This window comes from Delphinapterus leucas, chromosome 17, assembly GCF_059928025.1.
Source record: "Delphinapterus leucas isolate spDelLeu-1000000601 "Yukka" chromosome 17, BTC_Dleu_Yukka2, whole genome shotgun sequence".
Taxonomy (NCBI): domain Eukaryota; kingdom Metazoa; phylum Chordata; class Mammalia; order Artiodactyla; family Monodontidae; genus Delphinapterus; species Delphinapterus leucas.
Genome location: NC_143145.1, coordinates 34801193 through 34816764, shown reverse-complemented (window position 1 = coordinate 34816764; position 15572 = coordinate 34801193). Strand labels below are relative to the sequence as shown.

Genomic DNA, 15572 nt, shown 5'->3' with positions numbered 1-15572 from the left:
GGACACAACAGCAGAAAAGGCATAAGATAGGTCTGAAAACCTGGGTCCTATAATATATAGTAATAATGGCAACCATTTACTGGGTGTTTCATATGTGCCAGGCACTATGCCAAATGTACATGTCATTTAATCTTCACAACATCCCTATAAGGGATGTATTATTACCACCATTTTACAGGTGAAGAAGCTGAAGTTTATAGGCCTGAGGTCACACAGCTGGTCAGCAGTGGAGCCAGGATTTAAAACCAGATATGTCTATTCTCTTGTGCTAAACAGCTCTGTGACCTCTGGCTCTTCACCTTCCCCATTTGTAAATATAAAAGTACTGAATTAGAAAATCACAAAGTTCTTTACCATTTCTAAAACTATGTTCTAAATTAGAATAATACCACCTACCTTCCCCAGCCAATGAAATATGCAGGGCTCAAAAGAGCGGCTTGCTACCTTTTTTTCCCCCAAAGGACATGATTTCTCCTGTCCATGCCTTTGCTGCGTAACCTTCCTTGGTTTCCCACTATCTAATGTGGTGCTAACTATTTATGATGTTTATTACACGCCTCACATACCCCTGAACTAGATAACAGGCTCTCTCCTGCAAGGAGTGATTCACGCCAGCAGATAATCCTAAGAAAATTCGCACAGTGACTATCGCACAGTAAATGCTCCATGAACATTTATGGAATTAACCTGAAGTGGACTGGAAGGAAAAGGTGAATCAGCGGCCGAAGTGAACTATTAAGGGTATTACTCAGAAAACCGGGCTGTCCGAAGAAAACCCCGAGTGGAGAAGCCTGTGTAGGGGCTGGAGACAAACTCCAAACTACAGAAACCTGAAGAAGTGGGATAACCTTAGGGATGGTGGCCGTGAAATTCACAAGTGGCGCACGAGACTCGGGCCGGACACAGGGAGAAGCAGGAACCCTACCCAATCGCGGAACAGCGGCCGCCAGCCGCGACTCCCGGGTCTCCTTGGATCCCCCGGGAGCCTCCCAGACCCGCCCCGCCCCGCCCCGCCCCTCTTCCGAGGGCTCGGCCGCGGCGGCTGCGCAGTGGCGTGCGCGTAGGCGGAGCGGCGGGCGCCGCGGTCAGCTGACCGCTCCGGCTGGCACGTGACTTGCTTCGTGGGCTCTGGGGTCGAGGAAGCTGTGAGGCCGGAGATTAGGTCGGGTAGGGATGGAGCGCTGAGCCGTTAACGTCTGCCGGGCTGTACACCTCTGTACCTGTTACTGCTGCCACTTCCTCGTTTGACACTTCCCTGGGTCAGTGAGCGATGGCTACACCGGACGGGGAGCCCCCGCCAGGCCGAAGCTTGCGCTGCGGTCGCGGCCGGGGAGGGATGGGGGCGGGCGCGGGGGCCGAGGCTGAGGCGTTGGAGCCGGTTGGGCGGCTGTGTCTGGTTTCTCGGCGCGGGTTCGTCGCCGCCTTGGGCCTAGGTTCTGTCTCTAGGGAAGAGGAAGGAGGGAAAAAGAGAAAGGGCCCAGGGGGTACTCAGTGGCAGAGGCAGAAATAAAAATTCCGGTCTGGGACATTTCTCCTTGGATTGGGGTGAGGACCCCAGTGAATGCTCGTCCGCTTGATTGAGGGGGATGAAAGGTGACTGAGTGGCCCAGATGAGGATACGGGGTGGTGTGTGTGAGGTCACAGCGACCGCGAGAGCCTCCACTGGGTGTACGCGCTTGCTATGGGGGTGGCAGTTTAAAGGGTCTAGGAGCCCCTCAGAGAGGACGCAGGGTCCTTGTGGGCAGGGGAAAGAACGAGAATCCAGAGAACTCAAACCATTTTTTATTAGAATGGGGGAAGGGTAGGCAAGAACCCCCTGAAAAGGAGCTTGAGGGGAGAATCACACGGGCAAATTGAATCACCTGAGAAACAGGAGTAAGGGGAAGGAAAGTTTGGTTAGATTCTGTTTGCACCCTTCACTGAGGGTAGTTATAGCTACCCCCAAAGCAGTCCTGAAGTACACAGGGGAGACTGGATCCTTTGGGGGTTGAGGGGAGACTCCTTTGCAAAGATCTGTTTTGGCCTTCCAAACTTATCCTTTGGTACTGTCATCTACTCTGGAACATCTTTTATTGAACAGTAGTCACAGGAATTACCTTTCCTGTTTATTTTGTTCTCACAGGTCTTTGAGAGAAAGTAGATGAAAATGCCATTCATTGTATAGTTAGGGACCTATCTAGACCCTTGGACCTAGAAATGGACATCAAGTGATGTGTTTAAGTCTAGCATAACTTCCATCATCTTCTGATTGCTGATTACCTGCACAGTACTTAACCACAATCACATCTAGAGAGAAGGGTGAGTTTTTCGTAGTGCACTGTAATCTTTGATTCAGCACTTTTGGTGAACTTTTTTGAGTAGGACAGCTTCAAAGGGATTTGGCAGCGGTGGTCAGTGCTTTAAAAACTGCTTTTCTGTTGGCTTGGGTGAAGCGGTTCAGTTTACAGTTCAGCTGGAGGAGATAATGAGCAATAAGGTGGGCAAAAGGTACTCAGCTTGTCAATCACGGTTCTTTGGCAACAAGCAAGTCTCAAATTGTGCTGAAGACGGAGCCTCGGGTTTGTGTCTCAGACTCTTTTGGTGTATCTTGCAGGGACTAGATAAAATCTAAAGAAACAGTACTCGGGATCTGACTAAAGTAAATGCTGAGAGCTAGGTGGTTAGAGTAATACTGCTTTTAGGACTGGGCAGGAAATGATCATTTTTATTTTTTGGCATATTAGTCTTAAGAGCCTTATTTACATTAGTTTTCTCTACCTAAAAAGAAACGTTTGGGCTTCAAAATTTTGATTCTGTAATTATTTCCACAGCTTGCGACATAGTTGCATTGGCTAAAGAGCAAAGCTGGTATGCCAAAATAAACCTTTGCCAAAGGATCTTCTTGTGCTCCAGTCCCCAAGCGGTCAGTCTTCCTTTTGCACTTGAGCCTGCTTAGGCGTTGCTGCAGTTCTGACCAAATACCTCCTAGTTAAATTTTATTCTTGTACATATTCTGATCTATGTGCTGGAGTAAACCTTTTTCACCCTTTGGATGTGGAATTTTATACCATTTTAGTTATAAACGAATTCATGTTCGGTTCACATTTCACTGAAGTTTTGAAGACATAGTAGAAACCATTAGTATGGTGGCCTTGGAAAGATAGCTCAGGCAGTGAAGCAGGGCAGTCTAAAATTTCCCTCTGACAAGAGTGAACCTTGGAACTAGAAAATTCAAACTGTATTCTTGATAATGAAGCAAAATCCTGTTCCAAATGTGTAGCAAATCTGCTATACATTTATAGAGTTCCAAGAGGAGCCCTGTGGACAGTGGAGGAGATGTGCTTTGGTCACATGATAGGATAGAAGATGGAGCCTTAGCTCTGTACTTGAAAATAAAATGCAGGTAAATGCAAAAATGGTGTTTTATAGAAAGAGATTGATGTATCTTTTAAGATATTTTAAGCAAACTATCCATAAATAGCAAGTTTTTTATAAATTAAGCTGGTTAACATGTGGATTGACTTTACTATGAAAGGTTTTCTTTGTGAACCAGCCTATAGTTCAGGGTTTCTCAGTGGGTGCTTTTGGCATTTTGGACAGGACTGTCCCTTGTTTGGTCCCCATCCGCTAAATGGTGGTAGTGGCCCCCACGTTGGGACAACCTAAAATGCTCCCAGACATTTCCAAACTCCTCCTGGTGGAGAGAGGTACCATTTGGTTGTGAAACACCCCATATGGTGCCATCCTTTATTTATTGGACACATATTGAGTACTTGTTAGTGACAGGCCCTCTACTAGATGTTGGGGATATAGAGGTTAAGAGCAGTGTTTTAATAAACTAGCAAGTGAAATGTATGTAGTCACTAGCTCTGTGGCCTTGGGCAAGAAATTTCATTAACTGTTCTCTCATCTGCAAGTGGGGTTGGTGATACCATCTTCTTTGAAGGAATCAACTACAAAATTGCTTAGCATATTGAAGTGCTAATCACATAGCACATATTCAATAAGTGGTTGTCATTACCAGGAAACAGGATCTCAAGCTTACCTGAGTGATGAATTGGGGGCGACAAGCTTGTTTTAGATCTTTGGCTTGTTGAATTTCAGGCTAGAATACATTATCTTAGAGATATCAGCACCTTCTAGTGGAAAACATGGTGCTGTGGTCCAGTCACTGTTATAAAATAACAGCCTGAAAGAGAAGGGAAGTAACGTTTTGGGAACCATGAGTGTAGAATCAGGGAGCTGCCTGGCATGGAAGGAATTGTTTGCACCCTGGGTCAGTGTTGAGTTGCCTGTGGCAGAGAGAAAAGTCTCTGGGCCCTCAGAAGGTTCTGATGGTTCCTTTAGTAATGGGGGTACAGTGCCCTCCTTGCCTATCGATTCAGCTTGCTTTAGCAGAAATTGCAAGAGATTTTTAACATTGTGTTATGAGTTGTTACCTTTCTAGCTGGTTTCAGGTTTTATGATCAGCATCTATGCCTAAGTAAGGCTTGGTTCTTACACATTTATTTCTAGCCAACTGTAAAATAAAAAGATGGCAGTTGGTTATAAAATACATTAAAGATTAAATTGTCTTTCATATTTCAGTATATTTATGGCATGAAATTCAGGTAATTCGTAAAAGGATTATAGAGCATTTATAGGTACTGTTTCAGTTGAAAACAAAACAACACAAAAGTTAAGATTTTTTTAAAGAAGGTGTGTATCCTGATAATTTAAAAATTTCCTTCTGTATGAATGACAAAGTCTCTTGGAAGGTAAAATCCCCCATTGTTGTTGGGAACTTTTAAAACAAGTTTTATTGTGAGCAAGTCCCTCCCACAATCCCAGTTAAGGTGCTTCTGTTTTGAAGGCTAGAATTTTAACATTCAGAGAGGAAACAGTTATTCTTACTCTTTATTTGTATGGTGTTAAAAATTTCTAGGGGAAGGATGTAGCAACTTTTTAAGATGAATGGATTGTGGTAAATGTTTTGCACTGATCAATTCTGTTAAAAGTTGATGTGTCACAGTTGGAAGGCTATGTGATATTTCACTGATATCTGAGGTATGCCTTCTTGTGCCTGTTGAAATAAGTCACTTTAGTAAACGACTTGGTATTTTCAAGGACTGAAAAAGGAAGTTGTTTTGCATTTAGGCCACGTTCAGCCTTTATTGAGAAATTTAATTTACTATGAAAGGTGGTTGCATTTCAGAGACTAAAATATTGGTTCCTTGAAAGCATTAAAAGGACTTAAGTATTGGAGCACTTATAGGGGTGCTGTACTGTTTTCTGTGGTTGCCCCTATCCTGGGTCAGGCTGATACCTTCATTTACAAAAGAAATGCTAGTAGCTGTTTGGGTTTATTATCCCCACCTTTTGTGTTGTTGTGATAGTTACTACTTTACTCTTTTTATTTTACATTCAAATCCATGCTGTAGGAAAATAATCCACCGCCTTTAAATTCTCATAAGTGGGTGATACAGTAATGAAATAAACAGTCTCAGAGATTTGGACCCAGGATTTCCTTTCTTCTCTCTTTTCCTTCCTTCCATTTTGAAAAAGAGTTGTTACTGCTTTAAAAACAAAAAAAATACTTATTGCAGTCAGACAAGATAGAAGTGTTTTAAAAATTTGACTAGTGTTTCTCTTGTGCCTCCAGTGTATTCCGCCTTGATTTTTTTTTTTTTATCTTGTCATCTGCATTGTTTTCCTCCTACCTTTCCCTGCACACACAGACCTACCTACTTGTAGAGACCTACACACACATACACACCCACACACACAAGTATAAGCTCCTTCAAGACAGGGAGTACATTTTGTGTTGCTTCTTACCACAGTTCTGGGAGCTTACCACAGTTCTGGGAATTTAAGCACCTAAAACATTTGATGAATGATATGACCCTAACTTGAAAGCAGTTACAGTCAAACAGATATTTGGGTGGAAAAAAACGTAAGACAGATGTCTGCTTTAATGCAGTCTATTACATGGATTTCAGTGGACATGCGGGTTGAGGGAGAAATAGTTTGGGATTATATGAATGGATTTGGTGCATGGTTGGACTTGGTTGCGGAAATCTTTTTGTTAAGAGAATTTTGAGTTGGTTGAAATAGGAAAGAGGTTGCTTTCTGCAAAATGGACTGTTGAGCAGAGGCAAGTAAGAAAGAGACAACAGGCAGGCCTGAGGTAAAGATGGATAAAGGAAGGTCAGAACATTGTGAAGATAAGGCAGAAAAACTCAGACAAAGGACATTAGTAGTGATGACTGTGAAGAATGGGAGATTTGAATTTTATTTCTGAGCAGAAGCAGGACTAGGGACATAAGTTTTTGTAAGTAATTCAGCCTCCTATCACCTAGAGGTGAAAATGAGGTGTAAAATGAAATTTACACAGACAGTGATATGCAGAATTGGGATTAGATTCCAAGTCTTCATATTCTCAGTTCAGTGCTGTGGCCGTTACACTATGCTTCCTGAAGTTGGCATTTAGGTTCTTCCTGACTGAAATTCCCAGTGAGATAAAAAGGCTGTTTACCAACCTTGATCTCATACTTCAGACACAGCTACTACTAACCAGCTTTGCCTTTATCTTTTGTATTTATATCCAGGGTTCTTTGTTGCCATGCCATTTAACGGTCTCTAAACTTTTCAGTGTTTTCAAGTGTGAGGATATTGCCCCACTTTTTTTTTTTTTAATGAAGTGTGTGGGGTTTTTCTGGCATTTACATGTAGTAATTCATTAATAAAAAATTAGGAAACAGGAATACGCAGAAAGAATGAAAATGAACATTCATAATCCACTCCCAAGAGATAATCTTTAATGTTTTTTTTAACACTTTAATGTTTATACCTATATATAGTCTTCTTTCTTAAAGCTGTGTCAACGTTTTTATGGCTATTGATTAACATTGACAAACTGCCTTCTAGAAATTGTCCCTTTTTAAAAAAGTTACAGAACTTTTTTGGGTTATCCTGTGATATGTAATTATTTTAGATTGAGGAAATATTAATGATGGCAAGTTATTATATCTTTATTAATGCTTTTTAATGAATTTATATTTTATCAATCATTAGAGCATGCTATACATTTGCAAAATTAATGACACATATGTGTGGGACATTTATTCAAGCTACATCTGTCCTTTTTTTTAAACGGAAATGAACATTTCTCCACTTTACTGCCAAAGCAGTGCTCCATTCTTCCCACAAATAGTATTATTACAGTCTTTCAGCCTAGACTTGTTATATTTCTCATGTTCATTGTTGTTAATCCTGTTTTCTATTAAATGTTAAAGCATGGGGCTGAGGGACTGGGAGGTTGTGGTCGAATCCCTAGCAAAACCAAAAACTCAGGAACAATACATACAGCAAAACAAGAGGAGACTTCAGCTTCTGGTCACTGTGGAATAACTGGTACCATACTTGTTTTCCCACCATAAACAACTAGAAAGTTGGATAAAATATATGAAAAAACTGCTTCCAGTTATTGGACAACAGAGGTAATACAGGAACCAAGAGACAGGAAACAAATGAAATGAGCTCTATAATCCCTCTGGCTTTCTGCCTGGAGTCACTCTCTGGACCATGGTTTAGAGGAGACCAAGCAGAGCATGTTGGTCTTGCTGAGTTGAGGAGGCTTGGAGTTGGGGAAGGCTTATCTGGCTAGAATTCGCGGGTTGGATAGGCTGACAGGAGGGAGCTAGACAGAAAACCCACCATCTGTAAAGGAGTCTCTCTGTAGGAGGCCCGGCAAAGAATGACTAGAGAACTTTAGACAGTTGCCAGAGCTCATGGGGCCGGAAGGCGTATGAATACCTTAATGAATCCCTGGGGCATCCCATGGAATCCCCAGATGGTCAGATCTTAGTAGAAAGGCTACATTAGCCCTAGAGTAAAGCTTTAGACTTAGCCCGACAAAGTATAAAAACAAGCCTTGAAATGAAGCATGCTAAAGCTCAGGTAAGGTAACTGCCAGAACAAAGCACAACATTCTTAAAAGGAAGAAAACAAAATCGAGTGATCAACAGTTTAATGTTGTGAATTGTAAATATGCTCAGTGATTTAACAGAAAACATGAACATAATGAGGAAAGAGAAGTTTTAAAAGATGGAACTTATAAGGGTAAAAAATACATCTAAAGTGAAAAATTCACTTCATGAGACAAATAGATTACTTTAAAGAGAAAGTCAGCCAGCTAGAAGATGTAGCAGGAAAGTATCCAAACTGAAGCCCAGAGAGGAAAACAATTTAAAAAAGTGAATGGAAGCTCAGTGACCTGTGGGACAATATCAGGTGGTTTAATATACATGCCATTTTTGTCTCAAAAAAAGGGAAAGAGAAGCAGGAAAGAAATTTGAAGAAAATAATGGGTGAATGTTGAAAACTATAAACACAGATTGAAGAATCTCTCTGAACTCCAAACAGGATAAATCCTTGTGACTCTGGGGTAGGCAGATTTTTCTTATGTCAGAACTCATATATTATAAAAGAAAAAGTCAGTAAACTGGACATCAGAATTGAAAACTTCTACTCAAAAACACCATTAAGAAAGGGCAAGACACGAGAAAATACGTAGGAAATACACACACACACACACACACACACACACACACCCCTCTCAAATTGTATCAGGATCACACAAAAAATTCCTACAACTCAGTAAGAATGCAGCTTTTTAAAAAATTAGGCACAATATTTGAATAGAAATTTCACAAAAGGTTTGAATAGAAACTTCACAAAAGAAGATATACAAATGGTTGATAAGAACATGAAAAGATCCTGAACTTTGTAGTCATTGTGGAAATGTGAGATACCCCTGCAACCCCCTGGAATGGCTGAAAATAAAAAGGCTGACAGCACTAAGTGTTGGTGGGCATGTGAAACAACTGGAACTGTGTATCTTGCTAATGAGAATATAAAATATTACATCTACTTTGGAAAACAGTTTGGTGGCTTCTTATAAAGTTAAATATATGCTAATCATTCAACTCAGAAATTCCACTTCTAGATGGTTATCCAAGAGAAATGAATGGTATTTTCACAAAAGCTTTGTAGAGGAATATTCATAGCACCTTTGTTGTTAATGGCCCCAAACCAGTAATCGTCCAAATGTCTATCAGCAGGTGAATGGGTAAGCAACCATTGTACATTCATGTCACGGAACACTAAGCAATAAAACAGAATGAACTGCTACTGATACACAGGCCATAGACAAATATCACAGACATGCTGAGCAAAAGAAGCCAGATACAAAAGAGTACGCAGTGTGCACTTCCATTTACAATGAAATTCTACATCGGGCCAAATGAATCTATAGTGTGACAGAAAGCAGATTGGCACCTGCCCAGGGCCAGCAGTAGGGTAGGGATTGACTGGGCCTTGGTGTGAGGGAAGGCTTTGGGAAGACAGAAATGTTCTTAATCTTGATTTTGGTGGTGGTTAACCAGGTGTGTATGTTTGTCAAAAACTCATCAAACTGTACTCTTGTAATGGGTGCATTTTATTGTATATAAATTATATTTCAATGAAATTGACTTTAAAAAATATGGAGGAAGTGAAGGGAGCGAACCAATTATAAGCCAGGTATTTTAACTTTATTATCTTACTTACTCTTCACAGTTACTTATTCATTCAAGAATATTCAACAAATACTTTTTTTTTTTTTTTTTTGCGGTACGTGGGCCTCTCACTGCCGTGGCCTCTCCCATTGTGGAGCTCAGGCTCCGGACGTGCAGGCTCAGCAGCCATGGCCCACGGGCCCAGCTGCTCCTTGGCACGTGGGATCTTCCCGGACCGGGGCACGAACCCGTGTCCCCTGCATCGGCAGGTGGACTCTCAACCACTGCGCCACCAGGGAAGCCCAACAAATACTTCTTAAGGTTCTACATACCAGCCTCTGTACCAGGTACTGAGAGTACGGTTGTGAGCAAAAGCTATCATGGTTTCCACCTACCCTAATGCACAGTTTATTTGGTAGAAAGACATCAATAAAGAGTGTTGCTCAGGGAAATACTTAAAAGGTGCTGTGAGAGCATATAATACATTCATCCTTAGCATGTAATATATGCACTTATATGATATATGACATGATACATATTGTACTATATATTTCATATAATGTATGACGCATTTTCTGTGCCTTGGTTTCTTCATTTGTAACCACTATCCATGAGATATACCAAATGAGTTAATCCTTGTAATGTGTTTTGACTGGTGCTGGTAGATAGGAAGTGCACAATAAGTGTTGGCTGCTCTCTTGATGACATTTGACAATTCTATTGATAGTTGTCTAATGTTGCAGGGGTACTAACTATGCTAACTCAGGGAACACTGGAGTAGGACCAGGTTTTGGGGAAGCCATTAGGAGTTTGACTAGAAATGTTGGGTTTTTTTGGAGACATCCAGATGGAGATGTCTTGTAGTCAGCTGTGGAGACTTGTTGGGTACAGCTCTAGATGCAGCAGAGTAGCCTAGGCTGGAGATACAATGTAGAATAGTGTTCAGCATCTAGACTGGAATTGCCTTGAGTACAAATAAGATCATCAAGAGAGCAACTGTGTACACACATATAACAGAGGGACTTAAACCTTGATCTGAGTCTTGAGGAATGCCTTTTAAATCATTTTCTCTTTTGCTTAACATATGATTTGCCTATATTTATGCCTGACTTCCAATATACAAGATGAAACAAAGGGAAATAATTAGGCATAAAAACAAGTCAGTTGAAGCAGTCAGCAGAAGTGGAGGTGTCCAGACCTTGGGTGAGATGATAACCAGTGGACACCAGTCTTGACTGTCTGTGTGGCTCAGAAGGGGAAATGTGTTTAGCAACAGGGATTTCACTTTTTGACCTCCCCCCGACAAATATGTTCATCTGCAAAGATAGGGTTTTTTTGGAACTGAGCGTAAATTGTACTTAAGTTTCAAAAAGAATTTTTTTATGTGACTTGTTTAAGTGACAGGATAACAGTGGACCAAAAAACAGGGATTTTGCAGAAGTCTTATTGATGCTCTTCTCATAGGCAGTTCTTACATTTATCCTTAGATACTTAAGTCGCTTGTCTTTCGCATCAGACTCCTCTTATATAGTTTGCTTTGACCAGAGGATAGAAGAATTGAGGCCATGGCTTTGCCTGAAGTACCAACAGGTTCTTTCTCAATCCCTCTCTTTTATATTTCTATATTCACCTGTAAAATAATGAAAGACAAAGGCTTAGTAATCTGCAGCTTTACTGATTTTTAATTTATATACTACTCTAAGGTTAGGATTTGTTTTCTGAAAGACTAAATTTAAAAAAAAAAAAGCTTTAAAAAACATTTAAATATTTTTCTTGGCCCTTATTTTTTTTCTCTGATCAGACTTTTTGATTGGTTCAGAGTCATTGTTATAATTATATTTCATTTATTCATAAAACGAGCAAGGACTTATTCATAAAGTCTCTTATTTATTCATAAAATCCCTGCTGTTGGCAGGAATTGTATATGCTGGGTTTTTAGAGCATCAGAAAAGAAGGTATGATTCTGGCCCTTCAGGGTTTCTCAGTCAGGTGGGGAGGAAAAGATGTTGTGAAAAAAATGAGGCAGAATAGTGTGATAAATGCATAATAGTGGCATTTACAAGGTAGTAAGTAAACAAGATATTTCCTACGTGGGACACTGGGAGCAGCCTTTAGAGGCAGGATGGGACTCTAGTTTTGTTTAGAATTACCATGACATTATTTCATTTGATCCTGATGAAAGCTCTGTAGAGTCAGGCAGGTATTTATAAATGAGGAAATATGGTCCTCTTTCTATATTTCTTGAAATCCTTTGGAAACCTGCTGGCTGAAAAAGATTTTCTAGAACTCTTAAGTGGTATGATAGTGACATCTACTGTAATAGCTCATATGGTTACAGTCTTTGAAGAAGATGCAGTTTAGATATAATTTAACAGTATCATGAGGAAGACATTAACAATTGATTCTGTCACCTGCCATTTTGCGGGGAGAGGAGGTGATCTGCAGGTCATCAGATACTGTTTTTCTGGCCAGGCTGAGTGCTTTGTCTGGGCTTACCATCACTATTAATCTGTGTTTAGTTTGTTGGCCATTTGAGAGAGTGCAGCTCTTAGTGCAGCCTTTTTAGGAATGTTGGAAAAAATCATCTTAGAGTACAATTCTTGAGATTCATTTAATACCACCATCTTTATTTTCACCAGTTTAACCTTTCTGAGTGGGTTTTTAAATCTGTAAGCGGGGGACTTCCCTGGTGGTGCAGTGGTTAAGAATCCGCCTGCCAATACAGGGGACAGGGGTTCGAGCCCTGGTCCGGGAAGATCCCATATGCCGCGGAGCAACGAAGCCCGTGCACCACAGCTACTGAGACCGTGTGCCACAGCTACTGAAGCCCACGCGCCTAGAGCTCGTGCTCTGCAACGAGAAGCCACTGCAACGAGAAGCCCGCTCGCTGCAACTAGAGAAAGCCCGTGTGCAGCAATGAAGACCCAACACAGCCAAAAATAAATAAATAAACAAATTTATTTAAAAAAATCTATAAGTGGGGAGGATGATATGTATCTCGTAGAGGTGTTAGGAAGATTAATTGAAATAATAATGTATAAAACGTTTAGAGCAGTACCTAGTATGTGGTAGATACTCTTGAAATGGAAGTTAGAAAAAAATAAGAATATTGAATGGCATATATGTTCAGGTCACCTTCAATTGTGTAATGACCTGGTAGGTTACTTTATTTATTTTTAAACATTTTTTAAGAAATTTATTTATTTGCATTGGGTCTTCAGTGCTACGCGCGTTGGGTCTTCAATGCCACGCATGGGCTTTTCTCTTGTCGTGGCCAGCGGGGGCTGTTCTTCGTTGTGGTGCACAGGCTTCTCATTGCAGTGGCTTCTCTTGTTGCGGAGCGTGGGCTCTAGGAGTACGGGCTTCAGTAATTGTGGCACGTGGGCTCAGTAGCTGTGGCTTGCGGGCTCTAGAGTGCAGGCCCAGTAGTTGTGGCCCACGGGTTTAGTTGCTCCACGGCATGTTAGATATTCCCGGACCAGGGCTCGAACCCGTGTCTCCTGCATTGGCAGGCGGATTCTTAACCACTGCGCCACCAGGGAAGCCCGGTAGGATTACTTTAATTTCAGTTGTCTTTTGAAATTATGAAAGTCCATTGCGATTAACTATGATACTTTACATTTTAAAGGAAATTTAAATTTACAAAGTTCTTTCATATTCATTCTTTGATTGATTATCAGGACAACTTTGTAAGATCGTTATTTTCTGCCTAAGACTCCAAATTTCAGGAAAGGTTAAACAAGCAGTGGTAGTAGAAAGTTTATGGTGGTTCTAATGAAAGCATATTAAAGTAGAAATAATGACACTATTATATTATGAGTTCTGTGTTTGTGTTTTTTACCTACTTAGATTCTGAGTAGATTTGGTTTTGGACTTTCTTTTTCTCTGTGCGCATGTGTGCATGTGTGTGTGCATGTGTATGCGTGTGCGTGTGTGTGTGTGTGTGTGTGTGTCAGGGAGAGAGGGAAAAGGGGAGAGGGAGAAAGATTGTGGAAGAGGGTTGGTTTTGTCTTAATGGAACTCTGGAAAGGGAGATTCACAGCCTCTTAATTCAGATCCAATCGTGTTGTATTATGCATCCCTCCCTGCCCCAAGTCATATTTTAAATAAGAGACTGATTTACAAGGTTGATTGTCAAGTTTTGTTTTTTTTTTTGCAAATTTGTAAACGTTTGATGGCCACTAAGTATACGCTAGAGATTGAGGAGATTCCCTTAGATTGAATATGGATGAAAATTAACCACCAATTTGGCTGACCTTGTAGGATTTGCTAAGCCAGATGTGGCAAATTTATTTGGTGGCTACTGTTCAAATGCATTGATTCAATTCTTTTTCAAAGGTAAGAGTTATGCATGTTTTTTTACTTCCTATTTTGGTTTTATGTTTTAAAAATTTAAGATAAACCTATAAATTTGTGACTCTCCCACCTTCTTTTGTGGAATGAAACTGTTGGTGGCTGATATTTTGGGTAGTCTCATTTCTTGACTAATTCCCATTTTAGGATGTTTTGTAATTTAAAAAAATTATGTACTTCATGTATTAGGTCTTTATCATCTCTTTTTCCTAGTATCATAAATAAATCACCATTTACCATTTATATGGATTTACATCCAGGTAAGTAGATTTGACTTTGCTTAGGATTGTATGCCAGTGTTGAATTATTGATAGTTTTGCAACAGGCTATGCTTATCACTCTGAAATAATTTAGAAACAAGTGATATTGAATGTACTTTTAGTTTGTTTTGTTTTACATTTCAGAGTCTCTCTTGATTTTGGAAGAAATATCTGGTAACCAACATGACTGAGTTCTGGCTTATATCAGCTCCTGGGGAGAAAACATGTCAGCAAACATGGGAGAAATTGCATGCGGCAACTACGAAGAACAACAATCTTGCAGTTACTTCAAAGTTCAACATTCCTGACTTAAAGGTAAAACTGTGCTGTGCAAAATCGTTCATCATGAAGGAGAGGACAGTTGTCTCTGCTTACCTTTTGGTAGAAATGAGATATCCAGGTTCCTTCAAAAGAAAACTCTCTCATCTCTAGGGATTGGCATAATTTAAAACTTATCCTGTTCTTTCTGATCTTCAAATTTTAGATAATAAGGAAATTGAGATGTCTTGAAGGAAACTACCAAAACAAAATAACATTTTTCCTAAACTTTTGTGCTGTTCTAAATTGTAATTTAAATTTTAATGAGAAATCTTATGAAAATACTCGATGTATTACTTAAATATGATTTTTAGAAGTGAAAAATCTTGGGACTGTGTATTCTTATATATCAGAGTGAATCCATTTTTCTGTTATTAAATTTGTGTAATACTCACTGATGTTGTAAATGTTTTACCATTTCACCTCTTTAATTATACTTGGCAAATCTATCCTAGTTATTTAACCTAGTTTATCTATTTAACATTTATTAAACATCAGTAATGTAGCAGCCTCTAAGTGAAGCAGGCTGCCAGTAATCGGTTGACTGAACTTCTGTAAAGAATGGAAAAGATCATGATACTTATATTTTTCTGGTTAACCAAATGAGGCAGTTACATACAACACTCATTTAAGAAATACCACTGGTTCTTAGTATTTTGGGACTTACGAATTCCTTTGATACACTGATATAGACTGTGGACATTTCTTCCAAAACACGCTCATTTACACATACACAGCGTTGAGTACAAATTCAATTACAGGGAATTCCCTGGTGGTCCAGTGGTTAGGACTGCGTGCTTTCACTGCAGGGGCACTGGTTCAGTCCCTGGTCAGGGAACTAAAATCCTGTGTGCCATGCGATGCGGCCAAAAATAATAATAATCATAAAGTTTCCTTTAAAAAGAAACACCACAATTTCAGTTACAGATGCTCTGATGCACAACCCTGGACCCCTGCTTAAGAGCTGCTCTTGTAAACCATGACTTCAAATGATCCACTGCCACTGGGCAGGACCAGCAGAGGCACAGGCCTGCTATTGTGGAATCTTCACATCTAAGTGGTGGCTGTGCCCATGAATTAGAGGATTATCTTGTACATATAAATAGCTTTGCAGTGTCTAGCAAAC

General features: G+C 40.2%; 1 protein-coding gene across 4 annotated transcripts in view; it reads left to right on the top strand.

The window, feature by feature from the left end:
- Positions 1-1089: 1089 nt before the first annotated feature.
- ATP6V1C1 (ATPase H+ transporting V1 subunit C1) overlaps positions 1090-15572 on the top strand; it is a 37453-nt gene continuing 22970 nt past the window's right edge. The window contains exons 1-3 of one of the 4 annotated variants that reach the window (XM_022584657.2): positions 1092-1259; positions 13779-13853; positions 14273-14443. In XM_022584657.2, the coding sequence (XP_022440365.1) occupies positions 14312-14443 (132 nt within the window). In that variant the 5' untranslated portion in view covers positions 1092-1259; positions 13779-13853; positions 14273-14311. Of the gene's footprint in view, positions 1260-2122; positions 2299-13778; positions 13854-14272; positions 14444-15572 lie in introns of those variants that run through there. The other 3 variants (XM_022584659.2, XM_022584656.3, XM_022584658.3) reach the window with 3 other exon arrangements.